This window comes from Sylvia atricapilla, chromosome 3 (genome assembly GCF_009819655.1).
Source record: "Sylvia atricapilla isolate bSylAtr1 chromosome 3, bSylAtr1.pri, whole genome shotgun sequence".
NCBI lineage: Eukaryota > Metazoa > Chordata > Aves > Passeriformes > Sylviidae > Sylvia > Sylvia atricapilla.
The window spans coordinates 52,969,420-52,993,548 of NC_089142.1; the positions used below are offsets into that span (position 1 = coordinate 52,969,420).

The 24,129-nt window shown below is 41.2% G+C and overlaps 1 protein-coding gene across 7 annotated transcripts; it reads left to right on the top strand.

The window, feature by feature from the left end:
- The first annotated feature begins 10,247 nt into the window (after positions 1 to 10,247).
- Positions 10,248 to 21,319, top strand: RNF146 (ring finger protein 146). 7 transcript variants are annotated; one of them, XM_066315354.1, is made up of 4 exons: positions 10,248 to 10,401; positions 15,846 to 16,002; positions 19,547 to 19,685; positions 19,773 to 21,319. In XM_066315354.1, exons 3-4 carry the CDS (start codon positions 19,548 to 19,550, stop codon positions 20,604 to 20,606), a joined length of 972 nt encoding a protein of 323 aa, XP_066171451.1. In that variant the 5' UTR covers positions 10,248 to 10,401; positions 15,846 to 16,002; position 19,547; the 3' UTR covers positions 20,607 to 21,319. The 7 variants fall into 7 exon arrangements, with proteins under 7 accessions (XP_066171451.1, XP_066171445.1, XP_066171450.1 ...); XM_066315348.1 differs by having other exon boundaries at positions 19,547 to 21,319; XM_066315349.1 differs by lacking the exon at positions 10,248 to 10,401 and adding an exon at positions 10,410 to 10,608 and having other exon boundaries at positions 19,547 to 21,319.
- Positions 21,320 to 24,129: the final 2,810 nt, after the last annotated feature.

Here is a 24,129-nt window from a genome sequence, read left to right on the forward strand (position 1 = left end):
ATCTATAGACACTTAGAGAGGCTGAAGTGTATTTAATACTCATATAGAATCTCCCAGGGTGACCTAGATTTGACCCGCTCCTTTTGGTTTAAAAGTTTACACAAAGACAGTTACAGGCACTCGACTAAGAGCATCAGCTCTTAAGCTGTCATAACTGCACTGTTTGTCTACTCTAAACAAAGTCAACAGTTTTAAATGAGTTTAAAATATGAGTCCTCCCTTCTTTGCCCTTTTCAGTCTACCATCACCCTAGGCTCCTCTCCAATATGGGCTTTCATTTTTTCCTGAGAGATCTTGACTGCTACTGCATTTTTGCCGAGTGATCAGTCAAAGAATGTTCCTTTATAGGTTCTTGTTCTGTGTAAAGCTGTAGATTTTCTCCCAGTCTTATTTTAGTTACAAGAGCTTTCTATGCCATTGTTGGAGATAATGAAAAAACAATGCCATAGAATCTGGGCTCCTTAAGCAGGTCTTCAGCTAACCAAAAAAAGAACAATGATAGATACTATGCACCTCACTGAACAATGAAGCCTGATAATATCAGAGACTAGAACTATAGAATCAGTAATCATACCACTGCTAACCTTTTCAGCAGAAATATCCAGCTTCAGCACGTACCCAGCAATCCCTTACTGTCCACCACATCTGTCCAGATTACCCTGAGTCCTGAATATTCCTCTGCAAATCTTGCGAAGCCTTCTGCTTCTCCTGCAGAGTTCTGTAATTTATCCCTCCTGTTGTTATTTTACAGCACACTAGAAACTGAGGTGGGAGTAATGAGGTGTAGTAAGCTAGATGGTGCAAATAATTGCTCCATCAACATAATTAGTTGATATCACGTCAAGCTAAACCAAAACTACCAGCACTAATTCACCTGAACCTACAAGGAATATCTACTTTGCTGGGTGTAAGCATCACAGAAATTTGTCACACAACACAAAGCACAATGTACCATCAACTGTGTATGTGAGAATGTATACAACTGCAAACATTCATTAAAAGCACATAGATACCTTTCACACCATGGAAACTCAAATGGAAGTATAGATTCATTCATCATCTCCACTCAAACCAAGCATTATGCCTCCTGTAAAATGTACGGCTTCATCTTTGAAACCTATAGCTTTGCAGAGTCTTTAATATGAATCAGAATTAAGTTCATTCATTCAATCATTCATTCATACATATCTCATCACCTTTTCTAGCCTTACTGCCCCCTCTTTAAGCCATTACATTCTACTTCAATTTTGTTTCACTATCTGTGTTGGAATCTTGGATGAAATCATACAAATGAGTCTGTGGATGGTGTAAACCAGTGTCACTTCACTGGAACTGAAGGAGTTAGTTATATCCTTTTACGACAGCAGTGAATTTAATCCAGGATCAGTGGAATAACACAGTTCCTGCATTGCGGTCAAAATGAGTAATGGGGGCAGCCTTGAGGCCCCAGGTAAATAGATGCCATAAATTCAGCCCCCATATAAATCCAGGAATTTATACAATTGGAAGATACACCCTACTCATCTTGCTGATCACATACTTTTATACTTTAAAAGCTGCACATTACTCATTGCTGATGTGGATAGCTGAAAGTTTGCTAACTCCACAGAATGCCACTGAGCTCTGCTGGCTGTGACTGAGTCCCTGTGATATTATGCAACATGCACCTAAAGGCTGTGGTGCTCAGTTGTGCCACAAAACGGAGAAATGCAAAAATGAGATTTTTCAGAGCTCTTTTCAAAGTTACTGGAAATAGCATAGCCATTTCCTTTACCTGAAATTTAAAAAGCCTAACATCAATTCCCTGGAGAGAGAAGAAAGAAGTGATCATCATACAACTGAATGACTTAACTGAAATCAGTGAAAATAATCTAGAGCTACTCAGCACAACAAATAACAAGAACTGAACCTGAAGTGGCATCCTACCCCAAACCAGGAAGAGTGGTGAGTTGAGACTCCTCATCTTTTTCTAATATGAACCCCTCATGGGCTTCTAAGAGGACTGGAAGCCAAGAAGCAAGAACATCTTACTCCATTGCTTTTTTCCCCAGCTTTCAATGCTCTGCATAATTAGAACACTTCTAGAAAGGCAGCTCATATGAAAACTTCAAATGAAATAACAAAATGCCTGATCTATTTACCTCAGCCCTTTAACAGAATACATACTCTTGAAAATTAATGATGCATTAATACATCAGAAGCTTTTCAACCCTAAACCACAGACCTATAAAACAGGCCTAAACCACAAACAAACTTCAAGCTAACATTACAGCTGTACCACGAGACCTAATTCACACAACAAGAAGCCCTGGAATAGCATTTTTAAATTCCAGTGAGATCCGTAATAATGCACCGGTGCACACAAAGGCTCAGGTGAGTCATCCCCAGGGTATTAATTTCATCTTGAGATCCTACCAACCAAAAAGAAGAAAAAATGCATCAAAGAAAAGCCAAGCAGATAAAAACCATACATAATAGATACAATAATTTATTGCATGCAAAACAAATTATATGTAATTGCAGTTTTAAAAAAACTGCTTTACCCAGGGAGTCACCTACTGACACTTGGGAACCTGGAGAGGATTTTGAGGTCAGCAGTATACTACCACTTTGTAGTTTCTGTCTTCAAAGGACTGTATCTAATGAATCCTGATAAGATCCCCGTGAAATAGGTCAGTATTATAGTTCATTTCACAGGTAGTTAGAATGACCACTGATCTGGCAAATTTGGGATCCCAAAGGTACTGTGATCCTTTTGTGAACTTTCCTTTCCTGCCTTCCATTTTCCTTTTCCTGCTGTCTTCATTTGGGTTCAGAGAGAGAATATAATATTGCTGCAGTTAATTTTTGTCATCCTATGAAATCCACAGAACTGATATGAACTCAATCAGAACAACTAGGGCTATTAGAGCTAACTGAATGAGCAGGAAGTGGCTGAAGTTAAGGGATTAAGCATACAGAAGGAAAGGGCTTTGCACTCTAGGCTGCAGAAAAGGCACCCCTTCTCTTTTGAGATTGCAAGTCATTTATCTTCTCTTGGAGCACCTCTTCCTGATAAATTGTGCTATCAGGGCAGCCTGCTTATGCAATTTCTAAACCAGTCTGGCAGCAAATTAAACCAGGATGTAAATTTGTCACTCTCAGCCCCTCAGAGAAGATCTACAGAGGGGTTAATTGCACTGTCATGTTTTCAAACCATTCCCCTCTATAGGAGAAGGCATAAAACTCTCCAAGTGTGTCCTGGGCCAACCCAAGCAGGTTGCAGGTAGCAGGCAGTTAAACACACACTGATATTCACTTGGGCAGTCTATCCTGAGGGATCTAATGAAACTACTTCCAAAATGTAAGGTGTGTAAGGACTGGCCTGGAGGCCACGTAGGTTATTTGATTTATTAAATTTTGACTATTATTTATCTTGCAAGCTATGCTGAGTGTCCCTTTATCAGCTTATGGACACTATCTCCCCTTACTGAGTTTGTTAATTAAACTCCAAGATATAACAGGCAGTACAGCATTACTGATTAATGCATGCATCAAATCCTCAATGAACTCCTGTCATCTCAGAGTTTCATGCCACTAAGAAATTTCTGTGCAATGCTGTCATACTGTCTCAGAACACTTTATTAGATAGATGCAAGAGCAAGTCTTGCATCTATCTTTCTTCTATCTGCAACATCACCTTTGCATTATCTGTCTCACTCTGTATGGCTCCTAGAGGTGACAGTTGTCAAAATTGCTATCAGAATAATTATTTAAGCATTGATTGAAATTACTTTCCTTCCAAGATTTTACCATAAAAATTCATTCCTCTTTTTGCTCTTTATGGAGAAAAGTCTGGTGAAGCCATAGAAAGAGACTCTCTACCCATTTGCTGCCCTGGTGCAGTGCTGGGGGATCACACACCACACAATATGGCTTTGTCCCTCACTCCCTTCTGTCCTGAGGAACCTGCCACACACTGTAGAGAAGACCAAGGGGAGCAAAGGCCCAGGGTCAGGTTGCAAAGAACGGAACCCTGTACTGTGAGTTCTTCTCCACAGCATTTCCTGCTCTGGTGACACCATGGGAAGCAGTTATGAAAGCTTCAGAGGATACTGACCATCATAATGGGTCTTTCACCCAAAAAGCCACAGAGTCTAAGCAGCCAAGAGACCAAGGGAATGCAAAAAGCACAAGCCACCAAATACAAAGTAGCTGGACATCTTTTGTTCTGAAAACTGGACTTTTTTTTTCTAAAAAGCACTAAGAAATTTTTGGGTTCTATGGAACAGGAGAAATAAGATTTAACTGTGGAATTGTGTCTATAAATTTTGCTTATGACACTCTTTTCACACAAGTAAAGTCCAGAGGACAGAGTCATCCAGGAAAGTTTTAATTTTGAACTGATAATTTTCAAACTACAGTATCATGGATGACTACAGCAGCTACATGGAAATAGCTCCATTCAAGCTACTGGAATGGAACAGCATAAAATGTTCCTGGTTCTTTTATAAAATTATAGCAAACATTTTATACTAGCCTATTTTAAAATATATATAATTATTATAGGATATACTACTGATTCTGATAAGGTAGCATTCAAAAATATTACCTGAGAAAATAAAAATATGCCCTCTAGTGTAAAAGTAGGTCCTTGCATGGAAATTATATTGTTATAACTAAAATTACAAACCTAAACTTCCATTGGTTCTTTCTTCACAAGGACTTTTACACCTACTGAGCACTCACCAGCAGGTAGCTCAGAAGATCTGCTCCTCTGACTGAAAACTTTGCTAACTTTCCAATAAAGTGTGGATGTTCTCCAGCATCTTGTTAAAGAATTTCCCTTTTCTAAAATGTAACTCTGAGTTTGTGGCCTAAGTACTGTGCAGTTTCTCAGAAAATATGAGCACAGAATCACTCAGTTAAGTTTTGCCATGGCCTGAGAAAGAACCAGGCGTTTGGTACAACAAGGAGCAGTTTTAAGTGTCAGGAACAGATTTGCAGGCATTCCCTCTGTAAGCAAGGAGTCTGGTCAGTGCAACATCTGGATCAGGAGAGACAGCAGTACCTATAGCCTATAATTTTTTTTTTTAAAGAGCTCAGCTTCCCCACAGTTACCATATACCATCTAGTGATACAAAAGGAAATTGCAATTGCTCATTCACTATTTTTTAAAATGAAAGATGAAGATGACAACAACATATTTTTAATGGTTTGCTTTGCTTTCACTAAAATAAATTACAGTATGAGTGCACTACGTCCTCCTTGTAATTAACTGTTTTTCCATATCTCAAGAATCTTGTGACACCAGCTAGTTTCCAAGATTTCATTTCTGAAGATGTATGACTACGCAAGAATTTCAGCTTCAATAAAGTTAAAATAAAACCTGCCTTATAGCTACAGATGGACATTTTTTGTGCAGTTTTAAGATTCTTTTAAGTCCTACAGATGAAAAACTTGGGGCCAAATTTAAAAGAAACCCAAAACCTAAACTTGTAAATTTTGGAAATATCATTATTTTGAAGATCGCAAAATACATTTTTTTTTCCTGAGTTTAGTTGCTCCTATGGTTGATGGGGAAGATGTCAAAGAGAAAGAGATTCAAGTGATGATGAGACTATGGCAAAAGATTTGCTTTTGGGAAAAGAAGGCTTTAATCCTGCAAACTCTCTGCCTGGAGAACTAAAATATTTAAACACACTGTATTGTAATGCAATAACTGTTTTGTGGTGTGATTTTTCTGCTTGTCTGCATCACCATATGGATGACTTCAATTCCACAGCAACATATACTGTGATATGATTTTGACAGCTGGGATAATGGAAAAAGTCAATGTTTACTTACTGGCAGAAGAAAATGTTACCTTGCCTGCCAACTGGGGCAATAAAATAAATTTGTTTTGTATGCTGTGTGGAATTTTTTAATGCCACTAAATGAAAACAAAAGAATCAGGACCTCTCCTTGGGAGTTCACAGACAGAATGGGTACAGATTCAGCAAAAGTAACAGATTGAGAGAACTGAGAAAAAGAACTTGCCCTGAGCTCCTCTTCTCCCACTCCTCCTCCTCAGCATCATTCAGCTTCCTGTTTTTAAAGCAAAATGGGATTGTTCTCATGAGTAACCAGCACAATCCTTCCAAAGCTGTTAAATAACAGCATTTTTGGCAGAATTACTAAATATCTAGATTATGTAAGCAAAATACAGCTATTCCATGAGGTACAGTAGTTGCATTTCCATACACCAATTTGGCCTTTAACTGACACTTTGTTCTGAATCTACAAATAGCAACTGGAAATCAGTTTAGCTACAGTGCAGCAGGACTGTAAATGCAGATTGCTGAAACAGGCATAAACCATAGCAGTTTCTAGAGAGTCAAAATGAAAAAACACTTGCAAACCCAAAGAGGCTTTGGACTTGCATCAATCAACTTACATTTCATACATCACTGGCACAACTGCAATTGCATTTCAGGAGAGTTCAAGTGAACGTCATTTTGTCTCACTGACACCATCTTAAAACACTTGTAGCACAAGGGATAAGCTTATGTCTTGGACTGTGAAAAACTATAACTGTCATTTGTAAAAAGAAATAATCCTGGAAAATTTGTGTATCTTAGTTTTTCATGACTTTACAGAGTTTATTACTTCAATGAAAATGGCACTGTAACATGGGGATTTCGTGCTCTAGGACGGCTTAGAGGAAAAGGAATGCAGGGAGTGATAAGCAGCAGGGGGTTCATAAAGGAATGTGCCACTCAAGCAAAATCAAGATTTGTCCTTAGTACATTTACACATTGTAACTCGATTCTCAGCCCCTCTCTGGCTCCCTGCAAGGAAGAGACAAGTGGAGTGCACTGCCAACTTTACACCTCCTCCGTCTTTACAGAGGGTTTGCTGAAGGTGCAGGAGTGTGGAACTCGCATGATATCACACATCATCCACTCTATTGCCAATAGCGTTGACTTGCAGCAGTTTTGAGGTTCTCCACAACAATTTCCCAAACTGCCTTGATATAAACTAACTCAAAACCACAGCAAAAGAAACTGCTTTTCTTCCCTCTCATCTCAGCTGCACCAAGTGCAGCACGGATTGAGCCCTTGAGGAATAAGACATTGGCACATCTGCAAAGGTATCATATAGATTGCAAGGAGGAGGAAAAAAGCACTTTATAAATAGAAACACTCATATATGCATTAATAGTTCTCCACCATCACAACGTCAGCAAAATATTAATGGTGGGACTGCAGACACTTAGCAGAGGAAGTGGTGTTTTTTAAGAAAAGTCTGGTGAATCTACTTTTCAAACCACTGCATTAATTAATAATTTAGTGGCCAGCAAAAGATGTAAATTTCACAATGATGATACTGTAGACAACAATAAAAATACACAAGGAGAAACATAGCAGAACACAACAGAAATGTAAAGAAAGTAGATGTAGAAAAGATACAATAGAGGTAGCTTCAATTTTAACAGACAGGTACAAAGTAATAGGCATGAAGAAAGCCATCAGTGGAATGGATAGGTTGTGTCCATGCCAAAAACAGAAACACAAAACACTGTTATTCAAATAGTACCTGTTCTGAATGAAATAGGAGCAGTAAGGATTGATAACCATGTAGGGAACATTTTAGAACTGATCCCTTTATTGCAGTCTATTCAACTAGATACCCATTCATGCTCCTTATTCCCTTAGTCTAGTAAGGTGCAATGCATTTAATTCTTTGGTTACTGTCTTTGGCATGTCTGATATGTCTTTGATTGCCATGCTTGCTCCACAACTCATGGAGTGTAAAATAAAATCTTTCAGTCACAAGCACATTTTCTCAGTCTGCAGTGAAACTCACAAGCCTACCCATCCACAGCCACAGATTTCTTTTTCACTAAGTACAGTCTTCCCAAGGTGTTGCCTTTCTTACAAAGCTGCACACAGCCAGAGTAGCTTTGCCTGAACTCTTTAGACCCCTTAAGAGCACAAGCTTGCTTTCCTTTTTTAGGTCAGATTGTAACAGAAATCGACAGGAATTTGGCCTCAATAGCTTCCACAGGATCAAGGTCTGGTTCAGTAAAGGATTAATGCTATTGTTGCTGAGCACATACTGCCAGTGAGAGACCTTTCGTTTTCCCTAACCTCTATTCTTTGACTCAGCCTCACACAGAATATCTAAATAGAACACTGGTTACCACGTAAATGCTTATCCTTGGATGCAAATATGTCACATTTATTAAAACCAGTGCTAATTTTGGGTATACTTTTCCAGATTTTTAGAAAATAGTAAGTGATTTAACCAAATGCATTTCTTTTGGTATTACTGATTACACTTAGAATTATTTTTAGAGTTCTCATCTCTTATGTTTTCTGATGCTTGTGATTTCCATGGGTTTAAAAACCAAGAAAAAACCAGTCAAACAGTAGCTTTAGCTCTAACAAGCCCTTGGTTTGACAGTTTGCACTTGAAACATTTAGGTTTTCATTCAGGTACAATGAGTACCTGGTCACACAGCCCCTCTCTCACATCTAAATACCATTCCAGCCTAAATGATGTGAGGATTATTGTTTCCCATCCTGGTTTATTAAAATATTAATACAGCAGGCTTCTCAACTGACAACAGCAGGTGTCACAGCTCTCCTCCCTGCACCACATCTACAGGAGCAGCTCAGCTCTGGGATAGTCTGACCCCTTGTAGTTACATCTGGGTCTTGCCCAGCTCCATCTCCACCTATGGGTGACCACCAAAGCAGCCAAACCTCCGCAGCCACCCAAGCATGGCCAGGCAACCCACAGCAGCATGAGGCATATGCCTTACTGTGAAGCCACCTAAATTTTCAGGCAAAAAATGAGCTGCAGTTTCCCTGAGCTGCAGAATATGCTCCTGGAAAGACCAGCAATTGTTTGTGCCTTCTGCTGCATCCACTGTCTGGCTCATCTGGGACAACAAGGGCAACTGCAACCTGCCTTCACATTAACCAAGCATGACAGAGCTGCACAAGCTCATCTCCCCAGCACTGCCACCAGGCACTCGAACAATGAATCCCAAGGAAGGGACTTTTTCTGGTCAGAAAGCTCCAGGGAATACACAGCTGAGGCTCCCATCACTTCCAGACCTTTAACCTCTGGTGTATCTGGTTTGTGTGGCAAGGTTTCGATAGTGGCGGAGGCTTGGGGAGGGGCTCCCAGAAGGCTCCCATGTACCTGATAGAGCCAATGCCAGAGAGCTCCAAGATGGATCCACTGCTGTCCAAGGCTCGGCCTGTCAGTGTCAGGAGTAGTGCCTGTGGGAGAATAGATTTAAGAGAGGGGAAAAAAAATCTGTGCAACAACTTCAGTTGAAGAGTGGAATGAAAGTAGTGAGAGTATCAACCCTGCAGACCCCCAGACCAATGAAGGAGGAGGAGGAGGAGGTGCTCCAGGCACCGGAGCAGAGATTCCCCTGCAGCCTCTGGTGCAGACCATGGTGAGGTGCCCCTGCAGCCCAGGGAGGTCCATGGGGGAGCAGAGATCCACCCACAGCCCATGCAGGACCCCATGCCAGGGCAGGTGGGTGCCCACAGGAGGCTGTGACCCCTTGGGAAGCCTGTGCTGGAACAGGCTCCTGGCAGGATCTGTGCACCCATGGAGAGAGGAGCCCGCAGCAGAGCAGGTTTGCTGGCAGGACTTGTGGCCCTGAGGGGGCACCCGCTGGGGCAGGCTGTTCCTGAAGGGCTGCGCCCCAAAAATCAGCCTGGAAAGAAGGGAAGGCAAGGATGGCGGTTTTAGATTTGGGTTTGTCACGATCCTGCTCCGATTTGACTGGTACTAAATTAATTTCTGCAGGTCAGGATTCCTTTGCCCATGACGGCAATTGGTGAGTGATCTTGTCCTGTGCTGATCTCGATCCAAGGGCCTCTCCTTATATTTCCCCACCCCTGCCCAGCTGGGAGGGCAGTGCCAGGGCGGCTTTAGAGAGCACCTGGAGTTCAGCCAGCGTCAGCCCGCCACAAGGCGGCACGACCTGGGCAGGGGGTCCGGGAAGGGGACGCCCAGCTGTGAAGCGGGGCCTTCCCGAGGGCCTGGCAGGTTTCCCTGAGGGCACCCGCGGGGGCCGCTGCCGCCGGGCACGTCCCCTGCCCCTCAGAGCGGGCGCCGCCCGAGCCGCGCGGGGCCGCCACAGCACCGCCATGACACCACCGCGGGGCCGGGGCGGGGCCTCCCCGCGGCACCGCGCGCCCGGCCCCGCCCCCGCGGCGTCCTGGCCCCGCCCCCGGCCCCGCCCCCGGCGCGGTGCCGTCACAGTGGCGCGTTCGGCCGCCCCGGCCCGCGCGTGACGTCGGCGCGTCCCGCGGTCCCGGCGGCGGGGCCGGAGGGAGGGGCAGGGGGCGGCGGGCGGAGCGGAGCGGAGCTGAGCCGAGCTGAGCCGAGCGGCGCGGGCCGGCCCGGCGGGTGAGTCCCCGCGCCGCCGCGGGCGAGCCCCAGCTGGAGCGGTCGGAGGGAGGCGGTGGCAGCGACGGCTTCGGCCACCAAAGGCCGCTCCGACAGCGCCCCCTGCGCGGCCGCCCGGGGCCGGGCCGGCGCTGCCTCCCCTCGCCCCCTCCGCCGCCGGCGGGGTGCGGACCGAGCTGGAGCGGGCGCCGCGGCCTCCCCGCGCGGGTGAGTGCCCCGAACTAAAGGCCGGCCGGGCTGAGCCGAGCCGGGGGCAGCCGCCCGGCGGACAGAGCCCTGCCCGGTATTGTTTTGGCGGCGGGGAGGGTGGGGGGTGTCGCCCGCCGCCCCGCCCGCGGGGTCACGTGCCGGAGCCGCGGCGGCGCAGCCCTGCCGGGAGCCCTTCCCCAGGCCCCGCACGGAGAGGCCGGGAGGGAGAGCCGGGACCGCCGGCAGAGCCGCCCGGTCCCTCCTGCCGGGCCAGGCCCCCTTCCGCGGAGCCGTGTCCCTGCAGGAGGCGGCGCCCCGACGCCGGTGCGGAGCGAGGTGCGCGCAGAGTACCGGACCGGGCCCGGACTTAGGCTGGACTCGATGGTCCCGGAGGTGTTTTCCAACCGAATTGATTCTGTGGTTCTGTGAGTCGGGGGTTTCGTTGTGCTGGGCAGTAAAATAGGTCAGGAGCATTAGCCGTGGCGGCGTCACGCGTGGCGGAATGCCGTGGCCGAGGCGGCGCGGCGCTGTAAATCCCAGGGCGATGTGCAGCGCTTTAACGTGTGGCTGCGCCCGTGCCGATGGCAGCGCCGTGCCCGGGCGGCCGCGGGCACCCGGACAGAGGTGACTGAGTGTTCCTAATGGAAGCGCTTTTGTTTCTTTGTGCTTGACGGCCTGGGATCAAGTGTTTGCCTTGCATCCCTTCGAAACGTTGAAAGGAGACGTGAAATGTGAAAAGGGGTCCCGCTTCTAGCGCGGTACATGCTGCCGCCACTGAAAAATTGTAGAATATTAACTAAATGCGAGGGGTTTTGTTCGAACAAGACGATCGGAATGGTGAAATAGTTAAACTGAAACTGGGGGGGTTCATCTTAGTACAGCTTTTCAGTGATATATGCCTGAGAAACGCTGTAGATTTTGTTACTGATGTGTAATGTGCAGTTATATGTTAACAATCACAAAGAGGAATATGTAGCAAAGCTTTATAACCTTTTCCTTCTGTCAGGTTTATAATACTAAAAATCCAGTCCTTGCTTTGTTAGCTGCTGCCTCTGGACGTGGGCTACTTAAAAATAGATTCTGAAGCATCTCTGAAAATATGGTACCAAAATCTACAGTGTGTAATAGTATTGAAGACATGGTGAAATCTGCATCTTCCTTTGGTAATTTTGAATACATCTTAAATATTGAATGTTTTTGCATAGTGTTGTGTGGTTAACACTGTAGTTTCTTTCCAAGTCTATTGAAGTGCCAGTTGTTTAAATTGCCGTAATACAAAATATGTAGTGAGTGAAAGAAAAAGTTTATTCTTGTTTCCTTCAAAATATATTGCATCAATTTAGATGTAATTGAATTGTCATTTATTTAAAGAGCTGGAACTGCAGTATTTCTATAGTCTATTGAATAGTGAGCCTCTGGAAAAGTCCTCATATTGAAATTGATTTTTTTCTTCTCTTCTGTGCATGTTAATCAAATATATATATATATATATATATATACACAAAGAGATGTCCCTGTACTTATTTGAGGTTCTGAAGCGACTTAAGATGAACCAGTTTCTGCTTCGTTTTTTGCACACTTTCACTCTTGAGTGAGAAATGAACATTTTTCTTTGTTAAATAGATTGAAATAGGATATGTGCTCAAAATTCAAGACTAGTGCTCCACTTGTAGCATAGAGAACAGCCTCATTTTCAATACATGTAGCATTTTAATACTGAAATGGCTGACTGTTCTGCACTTGACTCTTCTTCTATGATTCAGTTCCAAGTGTACATATAAACGTTGTGGTTTATATATGCAATAGCCAGTGATAAGGAATGACAGACAACTTGAAGCCTCATCACAATCAGCAATTCCTGAGAATATTCTTAAGTTTAAGAAACAGGTACAAAAAAGTAAGCAAGCACAGGAAATAGTGAGGTTATTTATCAGTTGTGCTATTCAGTGCCAGGGACACTTTTAAACATATCTGATAAGACTCAGTACCTTGAGCTGGTCGTGTATTGACAGTAGCAGCCCAGTCAGACAGGAGAGTGATTTTTCCTGTTAAATAAAACGGCCACCTTCTTTCTTCCCACATTGTCTAGCTCATGGTTACTTGTGGGGAAGGGCAGAATTCAGGGTATCTTTTTCCCCTCCTACCCCCCGAGTTACAAATTAGGGAGCTTGATTTAAAAAAAAACAACCAAACAACCCAAGTATTTAACAACAGAAGAGCATTTACTCTTGTGAATTAATCCTGTAACTCTGCTGAGTTTTCAAGGGGGGAAATGATGAATTTGTGATAGCTATTTTAAAATAATCTGTATGGAGTTGCAGTATTCCTAGATTTCTGTCATTTGAAGTAGGACTCATATAATAGTCTTTGGCTGGTGTTTGTTGAATTCACCAGTGTTGCACTTGTGTGTTTTTCAAAAGCTATGATTTTATTTGCAGATTTTATTTGTAGGCAACTCTTCATCAGTACATAGGAGCTGGCTTCCTAAATATGTATGCTTCTGGTTTGGGTGGGTTGTTTGTTTGTTTGTTGTAATTGTTGCTGTTTTTCTGGTTTTTTTTTCCCCAAAGGAAGAAGGGTGGGAAAATTGCACTGGGCCTGATAATTTACTGGGTCTCATAATTTAACGAGCACACTTGACTGAACTGACAAGAAATGGTTTTGTTCCGTCTTGGCCTACTAAAAGCTTAATATTTTTCTTAAAGGAGAACCTGAAGTCATTTTGGGGGATAGGTCTGGTAGGAAGTGCACCACTTCCAGGTTTTAAAGCACAGAAGAGATGAACATGACTTCTCCCAAAAAGCATCCTGAGAGACTTTCAAGGGGACAAAAAGAACAGTTCCATGCTGGCTGAGCTTCAGTTTGAATGAGGATGGTCCTGGTCAATGACACTGTCCTTCTGTCTGTTGCATCTTGAAAGTTTCAGAATCAGTATGTGATAGGATGCAGGGGTGTAGGAAGGGGTACCTACAGGTTGCTGCAGATAGCATAACTCCTCATACTACAGGAAAAAGAAAATAAATTGCTGAGTATAGAGCACAGACCTTACCCAGGTGACTTCAAAGGAGGAGTCATCATCCAAGCCTGTGTTTGTCAGTCCATTCAGTAGAATTTTCAAGACTGGCTTATTAAATAAGCAGCAGTGCCATAAAACGTAGAGGTTATATGATGTCAGTGTGTGAACTAGTTCTTTTCAAGAGCTTTGCAGCAGTTGTACAGTTACCTTATCACAATCCTGTAATTATGCCTTCCTTACATTCTTCTTGATATAATTACATACCTTGAATATGTGTATGCACTTTTATTTCCTAAGAAATCTCCCAGAATTGACCCAGCCTTTTTCTGCCGTCTTCACATAGCATTTGGTTTTATGATGTGCTACTTCTAGTAGTGGATTATGAGAGGGAGTAGATAAAAGGCTTCCAGTGATACCTATTGAAGTAACAGAAAGCCAGCTCCCAAGATGACGGACTGAATACCACACCCAGAGCATCTAGCTTGTTGCGGCTGTCTCTTTGATCATAGAAAACATAGTATCTTGTCTCAGTGGATTAGTAGAGCCACAGTTCTTAACGCAGTTGCTGCTCTTGGTTCAGATTGATGTGTGAAGTAAGGAAAGCTGCTAGAACTATGAGGGGAGAAAAGGTGTGGATAGGCTTGTTAATTTTTGCATTTTTCCTTTGGAGCTCATTCTAAAAATAGCTGTACAGAATGTTACATGGAGCTCAGCTATAAAGAAAACAACATATTTGGGTAATGCTTCATGCACTGAAGTTATCTGAACACTGATATTATTAATGATAAATGTTCAATCGTTTGATGAAGGACTATAGCACAGAACACTATAAGGTTCCATGTTCTTTCAGGGACTTACCACTCTTTACTTTACTCGACTCTTACATGTCTGATCTGCACTATATTTATGATGAAATTATTCTTTCCTTGAACACATTGAAAACTAAGAGGTGACATTCTCAGGTCTGCCTCAGATCATTCCTATATATAATGTTTTGCAGCAACTGGAAAGTGTAGTTCAAGATGTTTGAGAATCATCCAGAAAGCTACAGACAAGAAGGAAGAGGCAATTCTGTGGCTACTCAGTCTTTTTACGGAGGATTCACTGGAAGTGGTTCTCTTCAGGTCAAGACCTTCCTGTTTAGGTTGTGACAGTGCAAGAGTGATGGTTTCCCTTCCCTTTCTGAGTTTGCAGATTCCTACTTCCCTGCTGTAGAAACTTTTAGGTATTTGTTAGGCACTTAGTGGTTATTACATATTTGTGAAATGACTTGGCTCAGATTCTGGTTGGTGGCATTTACCAAATACATTGCAACTGACATTATCTGTTAGCCTGAAGAGGGGTATATTACCTCTGAGGTGTGGAGGCTGAGTTGCGTCCTTGTCCTCTTTTTTAGAGATCATATACACTGTTTCCATTGTTGAACTTTGGAGCCCCTCAGGACATTTTAAAGAAATAGAAGAAGGTCCAAATTAATTTTTGCTGTTGTTTGTTCACCTCGGTAAATATCAAATGTAGGTCATACAGTTTGTTTATAAGCTGGTGTGAGGACATACAAATGTAGATTTATAAAGAAGAAAATGCTGAATGGTTCTGAGGTTCATTAAATGCATGCAATGATCTCTGTAAAAGAGGATGAGGGTTCAAGGCTCTGAGCCTTGAAATATGAAGAGGCAAATTTTTGCTTGGAATATGGAGGAAACCTGGGGGAAGTCACTTGTTCATGTGCACTGCTTTTTCCTCAAGCATCTGATCGTAGTCTGTCAGGACAAGACACATGGCTAGATGGTCCTTTGGAATGGTATGATATCGATAGTTTTATAAAAAGCTTTAGGAAGCCATTGTGACTTACTAAATTTAATAAATATTAGGGATCATTTATTAGAGGTTAAATTTGCATAATCATAACATGCTCCCAAATTTGGTCTTGTTTCTCCTTTTGTGAGGTAACTGTATGGAAATCATCAATTAACTTTCTATAGTCAAAAATACTTGCCTTATATAATGCTTAAAAAACCATGATTTGTTTAAGCCAGACATCAAAATAAAAACTTTGGATCAAAATTGATGGTTACAAAAAATGAAGCAGAAGTCCAGTGATAGTTTTATTGAAAGTAACATGCATCTAGTAAATAAAATCATAGTAATTTCCTTTCTGTAACAGAACCATGGCATTGTACTTTGCTTGCTTGTGCCTCTGGATGACATTGTAATAGTGGTATTGTTTGCTTTCTGTTAGTTTGCAGAGAAGCTGAAACGCTGTAGTGTACCACTGAGCAGGACAAGTCAGGAATGAGCCAGCCTTGGGAAGGAGGACCTGCCGTCCTAGCTGGAGACAACTGAAGAGAGGACATTTCAGTCTTGTGGCATGCTTCAGTAGAAATTACTCAGAAAAAGTAAGCTTTGTTTTGTTGATGAACTTAAACAAATTGGCTCCTTGACGGATTGCTTAGTTGCAGTTAGAATTTAACATGAAATTTGAAGTGGTTTTGTGTGAATTTACATTTTCTTCAGTTAAGAGTCCAAGAAGGCCTGAGGTCTTTCATGTAGTTGTTACACATCACTCTTCCATACTTCATGTATTGATGAAGGCCCCATAGCTTAGAAATTAACTGTATTATTTAATATTAAAAGTAAAAACCACAGTAAGTGGGGTCTTGCAAGATTTTGGACTAATTCCGTCTCAGTTGTTTTTGGGCTGTATTTATGTTAAAATGCAGAGCTCAAGTTCTTAGTGTTCCCTTATTTATACCTGAATTGAGGATCTACATACTTAAAATCAACTCAAGAAATAATTCTAAAAATAATTTTAGTTAATTTTTAGTCAAGTAGTCAGTAGTCAAGAGTACAATTTTCCATGATGCCAGGAATGCCTTAAAAGAAACCCAATCCTCTGAAAAATAGAGCTTTCCTATTTGATAACAGTTCTGATATAAAGCCTGTTTTGATTGAACCTTGTTATAAAATATTACTTTTAATTTCAGGAAAAATACTGTGTGGTCAGTTTTGTTAAATCCTTAATACCATGAAGTTGCAGTGAAAGTGCTTCCACAGCCATAATGTAGCAGAAGAGCAGTGCAAGATGTTCGTCCTAAGTTCTGTAGGATTACCTCTTCAATAAAAACCTGTGTACATCTTCCTACCAGATTATAAACAAACTCCTAGATTTGTTATTAAAAAGATAAATTAAAAACAAAAGATAAATTGCAATCGTGATTAAAAGCAAAAAAGTGAGACCACATCAGTGTAGTTGATATAAATCTTCAAGTGCATAATTGTCCTGCATTCTGAGCACATGCAACTGCAGTTGTGCTTATCGTTATCAGAGTTTTGGTAGCAATTTCAGAGATAAGGGTTTGCTCCTCCAGCTCTCTTCATTTTATACGTAACATTTTCCTTAGAGTCATTAAAAATCAAATAGGAATTTCAAGAAAAAGCATTTTCTCCTTTTTATATCCTTCATTATTATCTTGATCTAGTAAGGAATCAAAGATCCCTCAAATTAATGGATGACCTACTGAGCACAGTTCAAAAGTTAGCATTTTTTGCTTTCAGTGAACAGGTGAGAACTTTTAATTCTTCTTTTAGTTTACCTCAGGGTAAACTCTTTAGTTAAGCTCACGTTAGCACAATTTGGTTTGTCAAAGTGCTTTGCCTTTTTAATCCCTGCATTGCATTTTAATCGCCTTCAAAATCTTAATTATGACAGGTGACTTCTATAGAAGTTACTTAAGTACAGGTTGTTTTAATCTTTTCTTTGACTCTGAAAAGGATAAGTTTATAAAGGATATTCAGGGAGAAGCATCCTTTTGTAAAACAGTAACATGGAAGTAAAAATCTCTGCTGCTGTGCTTTTTTGCACTGTACTGTCTCATTGTGGAGGCACTTGAAAATTAAGATCCTTTACCTCAGCCATGGTTAGCCCAGATTGATTAATAAATAGATTTCTCTTTCAGCTCTTTTGTTGTGAAGTTATGGTTGGATTGTGTTTGTGGGTATTCTGAAATCTCAATAGACTTTCTTCTCGCCTTTTTCTAATAAGTTTCTTGGTGTAAACCCCTATGTTTGCTCTAAAAATCTGTTGCAAAATACAGGCTGAGAAGTGTGAGGCTTGAAAAAGCAACTTGTTCACAACATTGTTAGAATGGATCTCACAGATGTGTGCTGTGCAGTAAAATCACAGTTGCCAGCTGGTAGGTAATGCTGTGTCTATCTATATCTGGCATGCTGATTTAAGAACTGTTATGCAGATTGGTCATTAATCTCAGAAAAAGAAATTCAGATATGAAACAGAAACATAGGTGGATACAATTTTGTGCTACTTTTGGAAAAAGTATTTGAGCTGTAGAGCTTTTAAAAGAATTATTTGATTAAAAAAGGATTAAAGAGGCATTGGTCTTTCAAGAGGAAATTTTAGTGATAGAAGGGAACAGACAGCATAGAGAAAAATATTCTAAGTAAACAGCACATGATATATTGTAAAGATAAATACAGATGATGGAGCATAATTTCTTTTTTAATCCCAGCATATATTTATGAGATTTTTAAAACAGTGGAAGCTTTTACAGTAATAATAGGCATTTTCTCTTGAGGTAACACATTTTGTTAGAAATGTGTATAACATTAGAACTGTCCAGGGAGTCTGTGGTATTTCCATTCTTGCAGGTTTCAAAAAGACTCAGATAGACAAAGCCACCCGCATCTGGTCTAATCCAATATTGGTGTTGGTGCCATGTGGAGCAGGAGACTGGACTAAGTGACCTCTAAAGGCCCCTTTTGGCCCACATGCTTGTGGTAGTTTTACATGAACTATTCCTAGCTGCCAATACAACAAAGACTACTTTCAGTGAAAGGCTGTTTTGTTGGATATCGGTCTTGAAGTTTCTTGGGGATTTTAAACTAAAAAAGGCACCTTTTTAGGCTCCATTCTCCTCCCTCATTTGGTATCTGGTATTTGGTTTTGATTGTTAATAAGTAAAAGGAAAATTACCATGAAACAGACTGTGAAAGATTGCTATGGTAAAAGTGTAGTTGAGAAAGCATTTGCATATTTAGGCTAGAATTTTTCAACTACTTAAACCCTACACGATGCCACAGTGATGCAGTTTTGCATTCCCCATTCTCTTTACAGTTACAAAATCATCTTTAATAACAGAAACATGTTATGGCCAGAGAAAGTAAAGGCAATGACTTCACAAGCCAGTCAAGTCAGAGTTGTGTGTCTTCTGCAATACACAGCTGCTTCTGCTGCTGTGCAATGATTCCTTTCGAGAGGCACTCGCATATATCAGGGAGTTCACTTGATGCTTAAGAAAAAGAAATCCAAGGTATCTTTTCAAAAGGTCACCTCAGTTTTCAAATCTGGTTCTTTCTGCAGCCCTGTGGTTGTTCTGAGCTCAGTTTGAGGGTGGTGTACCATGGTGCATAGAAACTAAGAAATAGTGGGGGAATTCTTCAGCTGAGTGCTGCTGTCAGCATGTTTTCTATTGTGTAAACCTAGTCTGAGATACTGTTCAGGCAGTCCCTTAATTAAACAGATGATAGATAACCTATCTGAAGAACGATTAAGTTCAGTTTGCATCTACATCACTCCTTGAGGAAAGAACTATAATTTCTTTCCAGTTTCCTGAGAAGGCACCAAAGTAACTGTTGGCTGAAGGTTCACTAATCAACTGTACTTCAGGGAATGAACAGAAGAAATTCCAAAATTTGTTTTCTAACTTGGTATGTTAACATGCTGAAAATTAAACAGATAAAAGGTTGGTGATCAGCAAAAGAAATGTTCAGAGTACTCAATGTAGTCTGTCACCTCAGGAAACAGTAACTTACCTTGATTTGAAGTAAACATCTCATTGTGTGGATGTTGAGGTGAAATGTGATGTGAAGTGCTAGTTTAAGCTGACATAATAAACTGATTTAAATTTCTTTGATCCTCTGCAGGATGGCTGGCTGTGGTGAAATAGATCATTCGATCAACATGCTTCCCACAAATAGGAAGACAAATGAGTCATGTACCAATGCAGCACCTTCCCTGCAAGTCCCAGAATGTGCTATCTGTCTGCAAACGTGTGTCCATCCAGTAAGTCTGCCCTGTAAGCATGTGTTCTGCTATCTGTGTGTTAAGGGAGCTTCTTGGCTTGGGAAACGATGTGCACTCTGCCGGCAGGAGATTCCTGAGGATTTTCTTGACAAGCCAACCTTACTGTCACCTGAAGAACTCAAAGCAGCAAGCAGAGGCAATGGAGAATATGCTTGGTACTATGAAGGTAGAAATGGCTGGTGGCAGTATGATGAACGTACCAGCAGAGAGCTGGAAGATGCCTTTTCCAAGGGTAAAAAGAGCACTGAAATGCTAATTGCTGGTTTTTTATACGTAGCAGACCTTGAAAATATGGTTCAGTATAGAAGAAATGAGCATGGACGTCGCAGAAAAATAAAACGGGACATAATAGATATACCAAAGAAGGGAGTGGCCGGGCTGAGGCTGGACTGTGACACCAACACTGTCAACCTGGCACGAGAAAGCTCCGCGGACGGTGCGGACAGTACACTGACTCCAGGGGCTGCAGCTGTGCAGCCTCTCACAGCCATTTCCGTGCGGCCCCTACCAGCACTAGATGGTCAGCTTGTGAGCCCTTCAACACCATCACCTGATGCAAGCAATTCTCTAGAGAACTCTTTTGCCCACTTGCAAATAAATGGAGACAGTATGGCAGAAAGGAGTCACAGGGGAGAGGGAGAAGAAGACCACGAGTCATCATCTTCTGGTCGGGTGCCAGCCCCCGACACCTCTATTGAGGAGACAGAATCGGATGCCAGCAGCGACAGTGAGGATGTTTCTTCCCACCTTCAGCAACACTCGCCCTCTGGTCAGCAGAGACACTTAAATGCCAGTGCAATCCAGGCAGGAGCAGATAGACCAGGGGCAGGGGGTGGGGTGGCAAACACAAGTGTAAGATCTAGAAGGCCAGATGGACAGTGCACAGTCACTGAAGTTTAAATCTAGAGCCATGCGAAAAAAAAATACTCAGCTGTAATTTTCTGTAAATTTTCTGTCCACATTGGCATTGCACTCAAGCCTAGCAGCGTGTTTGGTGGGCGGGTGGGGTGAAGGGGAGAAAACAGATTTGGCCTGTTTTAACTTAAGTCTCTTAACATGTCTCAGCTGGAAGACTCTTTAACTCTAGGAAACTGGGTTGTCCTGTTAATGGTTTGAAAACTGTTTAGCAATGCCCAGTTTTCTTGAAAATGTCTTGTGTTTATTTTGTAGTATTTTCCCCTTGAAGATACTCTATCCCTTTTTGGCCAATGTATATCTACTGTACAACTTGAATTGTCTTCATTATCTGACTGTTGCATTAAGTGTCTTACTACTTTCTGCATGGATTGATGTACGAAAAAACACTAAAGCTATGTGGAATCAGGCAAGGTGTTGGGTGTGAGCAGGATGCTTAATTTAATGTGAGAAAATAGATGTGAGTTTGGAGTTAAAATGTGTTTTTACTAGACAAGAGCAATCATTTACCTTCTTTCAATGGAAATGTAAAAATGCTTTTAACTTGTGTTGCAAATCCTTACCTTTACACTCTCCATGGCTTTTTACTGGCTTTGCCATCTAGTCCTTGTAGTTTTGTTTTTTGAGATCTTTCTTGATCTGTCTTGTTTTTGTTACAGAATTTATAATTTAATAAAACTACATTTTATCAGTAACAATCTCAGATATGTTTCCAGTTTAATTGAACTTCACTGAAGGAATTTCAAAGAAAATTATCATAAAACACCTTCCCATGTTTAACAAAATGGAGGACTAGTTCTGAGTGGCACCCTGACATTCTTGCATCCCTGTCTGGCTGTCTCTCAAACACAATGCTGTTGTAGTATTGTCTTCTACTGAAAAATCATGAGTTGCAAGCTTAATACTCAACACAGACATCTGAAGACCTGATTAACTCACTTCACTGTTGATGGCAGGCAGAAGTGTCACATCCAGCCTTATTTTAACAGCAGAAATGTTGAAATAAAAGAGAGTAAGTTATCAAAGTTGACCCTATAACAAAGGACATGGATATTAAGGATAATGCTGTTCATCTGTTCATAGCAAAACTGGTGGCAGTACAGAAAGGGCAGTTACATGCTTGTATTAGCAGTATAGCTAATATAGCTGTGTTTCTACAGACTTCTAAATGCTAGAAGCCAGATCTTGAGAAACACAGCTTGTCTTTTCTCTCACTGGCAGTTCTTTTTTTTTACATTTTTCAGACTGAGAAACAGCTAATTCAACTCCAGTTCTTAGTTGAACAGAAAGGGACAGTAGCTGATACATAGGTATTACTGATCTTAAGACAAAGGTTGCTTTAAGCAAACAACCGTTTTGAAGGGAATTAAAAGGGCTGACTTTTAAAAATGGTAAACTATAGTGTTCTTAGTGTAATGATGGATGACATGTCTGATCTTAGACAAAGCTGCCCCCCACTCCTCTGCCTACAGGTGAGATCAGAAAAGTGCAGATGAGACTAGATGGAAGAAGGAAGACTTCCTTCATTCTCAGCTAGGAACAGATGCTTTTGATCACAGATTTTCACTAGGGAAATAAGCCAATTAGATGGACTTCAGGAAGGAAACTGGATGGAATGCCTTTTTTTCTCTTAGTTGGTAGCTGTCTTATTTCTCTGATTTGAGTTAGTATACAATGGCTCTAACCAAAGTATGCCTTTGTGCTGCAAAAGCCTTCACTAAGAACACTTCAGCTATGTGCATACACTTCATGTATGGGTTGAAAAAAGCAAGAAACAAAAAGGAACATGACTCACCATATACTTAATTTTAGGATTTTGAGCCCAGTCTACAAATAATTCTATCAGTGATTATCCTTGGGATTTTTGACCCAAGTAGAGAGTACAGCCCCTCACCCATGATGCTGCTTTTGGATCCTGCTAGCTGACTGCAGGTGTGAAACACCAAAATCAGTTAAAGTAAGACTGGTGAGAGCTTAATAGCCTGCCATCATAGTAAATACACTCCCCAGATCAAGTTAGGGAAATGTAGTAACTGACAATTCTCATTTTATATTTAAACCGTTACTTTCTGTAGGAAATGTGTTCTCTGCCCATTTTAGCAAAGCCACAGCTACGCTGCATTATGTGGTTGACTGTAATTCCATGCACTAAGTGATTTTCAAGTTGTACAGCATAGCCAGAGAAATGCACAGTAGAGGTGAAGGGAAAAATGAAAAGTTAAATTTAAATACTGTAAAATCTACAGCATCTCCTCATTTCCAGAACACATAACCACAGATACAGGAATCCTATTTCATGGCCAAAAAAAATATAAATCAGATAGGGAACCAAACATTCTGCAAGAACACCATGCAGATTGACCATCTGGTAAATATATTTCTATTAGCAGCAAATAAGATAGAAGTATCTGTATTGCTAAAAGTGATCTCCAAAATCCAACCTTTACAAGCTTGGTACAGAATTCCCACTCCCATTAAACCCTTGTGTTTTCTCAGTACACAAAGGAAAAACAAGACAGACATTTCACAATGTAATAGGAAACTTAGTTTGCTGAGGAGGAAGCTGGCAAACTAGCCCCTAGCAAGTACAAAAGCTGGCATGCTATTTAATTAGGAGAGTGGGACTATCAATTTTGATGTTCCTAATTGATTTTGCACATTTAGTGCTTGTTTTGTTTTTAAGCCATTTCAGAAGGGGAAAAAAAACCCGGAGCTGAAGTTTGACATCTTTAATAGTTGTAAAGAAAATACAAACATTTATCAAGTGCTGGTTAAAGGTATTTGTCACTTAAAGATTATAAGAAAGTATTCTGTGCAATAAAGCATTTAGCTTTCAAGTGGGTAAAATGGGATTCCATTTCATCTCGGTCTGGAACTCTTATCCTAGCACTCAGGGTAATTTAGCTGGGCTGGTTTTTGTATGAAGGATTCTACTTGTTTTTAGAAGAAAAGAAACCAGAGAAAATGGTATTAGACTACTCAAAAAACCTTGATCAAAACCTGTAATGATCTTCAGAATGTCCTATAACCTATACTTAGTATATTTATGATACCGACAAAATGGGTTTCCATAACCCTCTCTGAAGGTGTCCTGAATGTGTCTTGGTGTGTGCTAGTTAATTATTTGTCCTGTTCTCTTAAAAGCAAACACTGGCCTTTGATACAAATCAGAGAGGGTGGCTGGGAAAATACATTTCATGAAATGAGAATTAAGCTCATTGTCTATAAATCAAAATGTAAAGAGATTCCCCACAGATGTACTTACCATTCACTAACTGCCAGCACAGATCAGGTTCAAAATGTGAAAGAAACCAGATTCTGCCTTCATCTTACAAATTCTTCCCTCTCAAATTTCTATAACCCAGTACACAGAATATACTTAGGAGCCTAAATACACTAAATAAAAAAATATTCAAGGGTCTTACTCAGGTTCTAAGTAATTTTCACAGCAATTTTAAAAATAATAACAGTAATGGCACATTCATTCTTGCTAAAAGCAAAGACATAA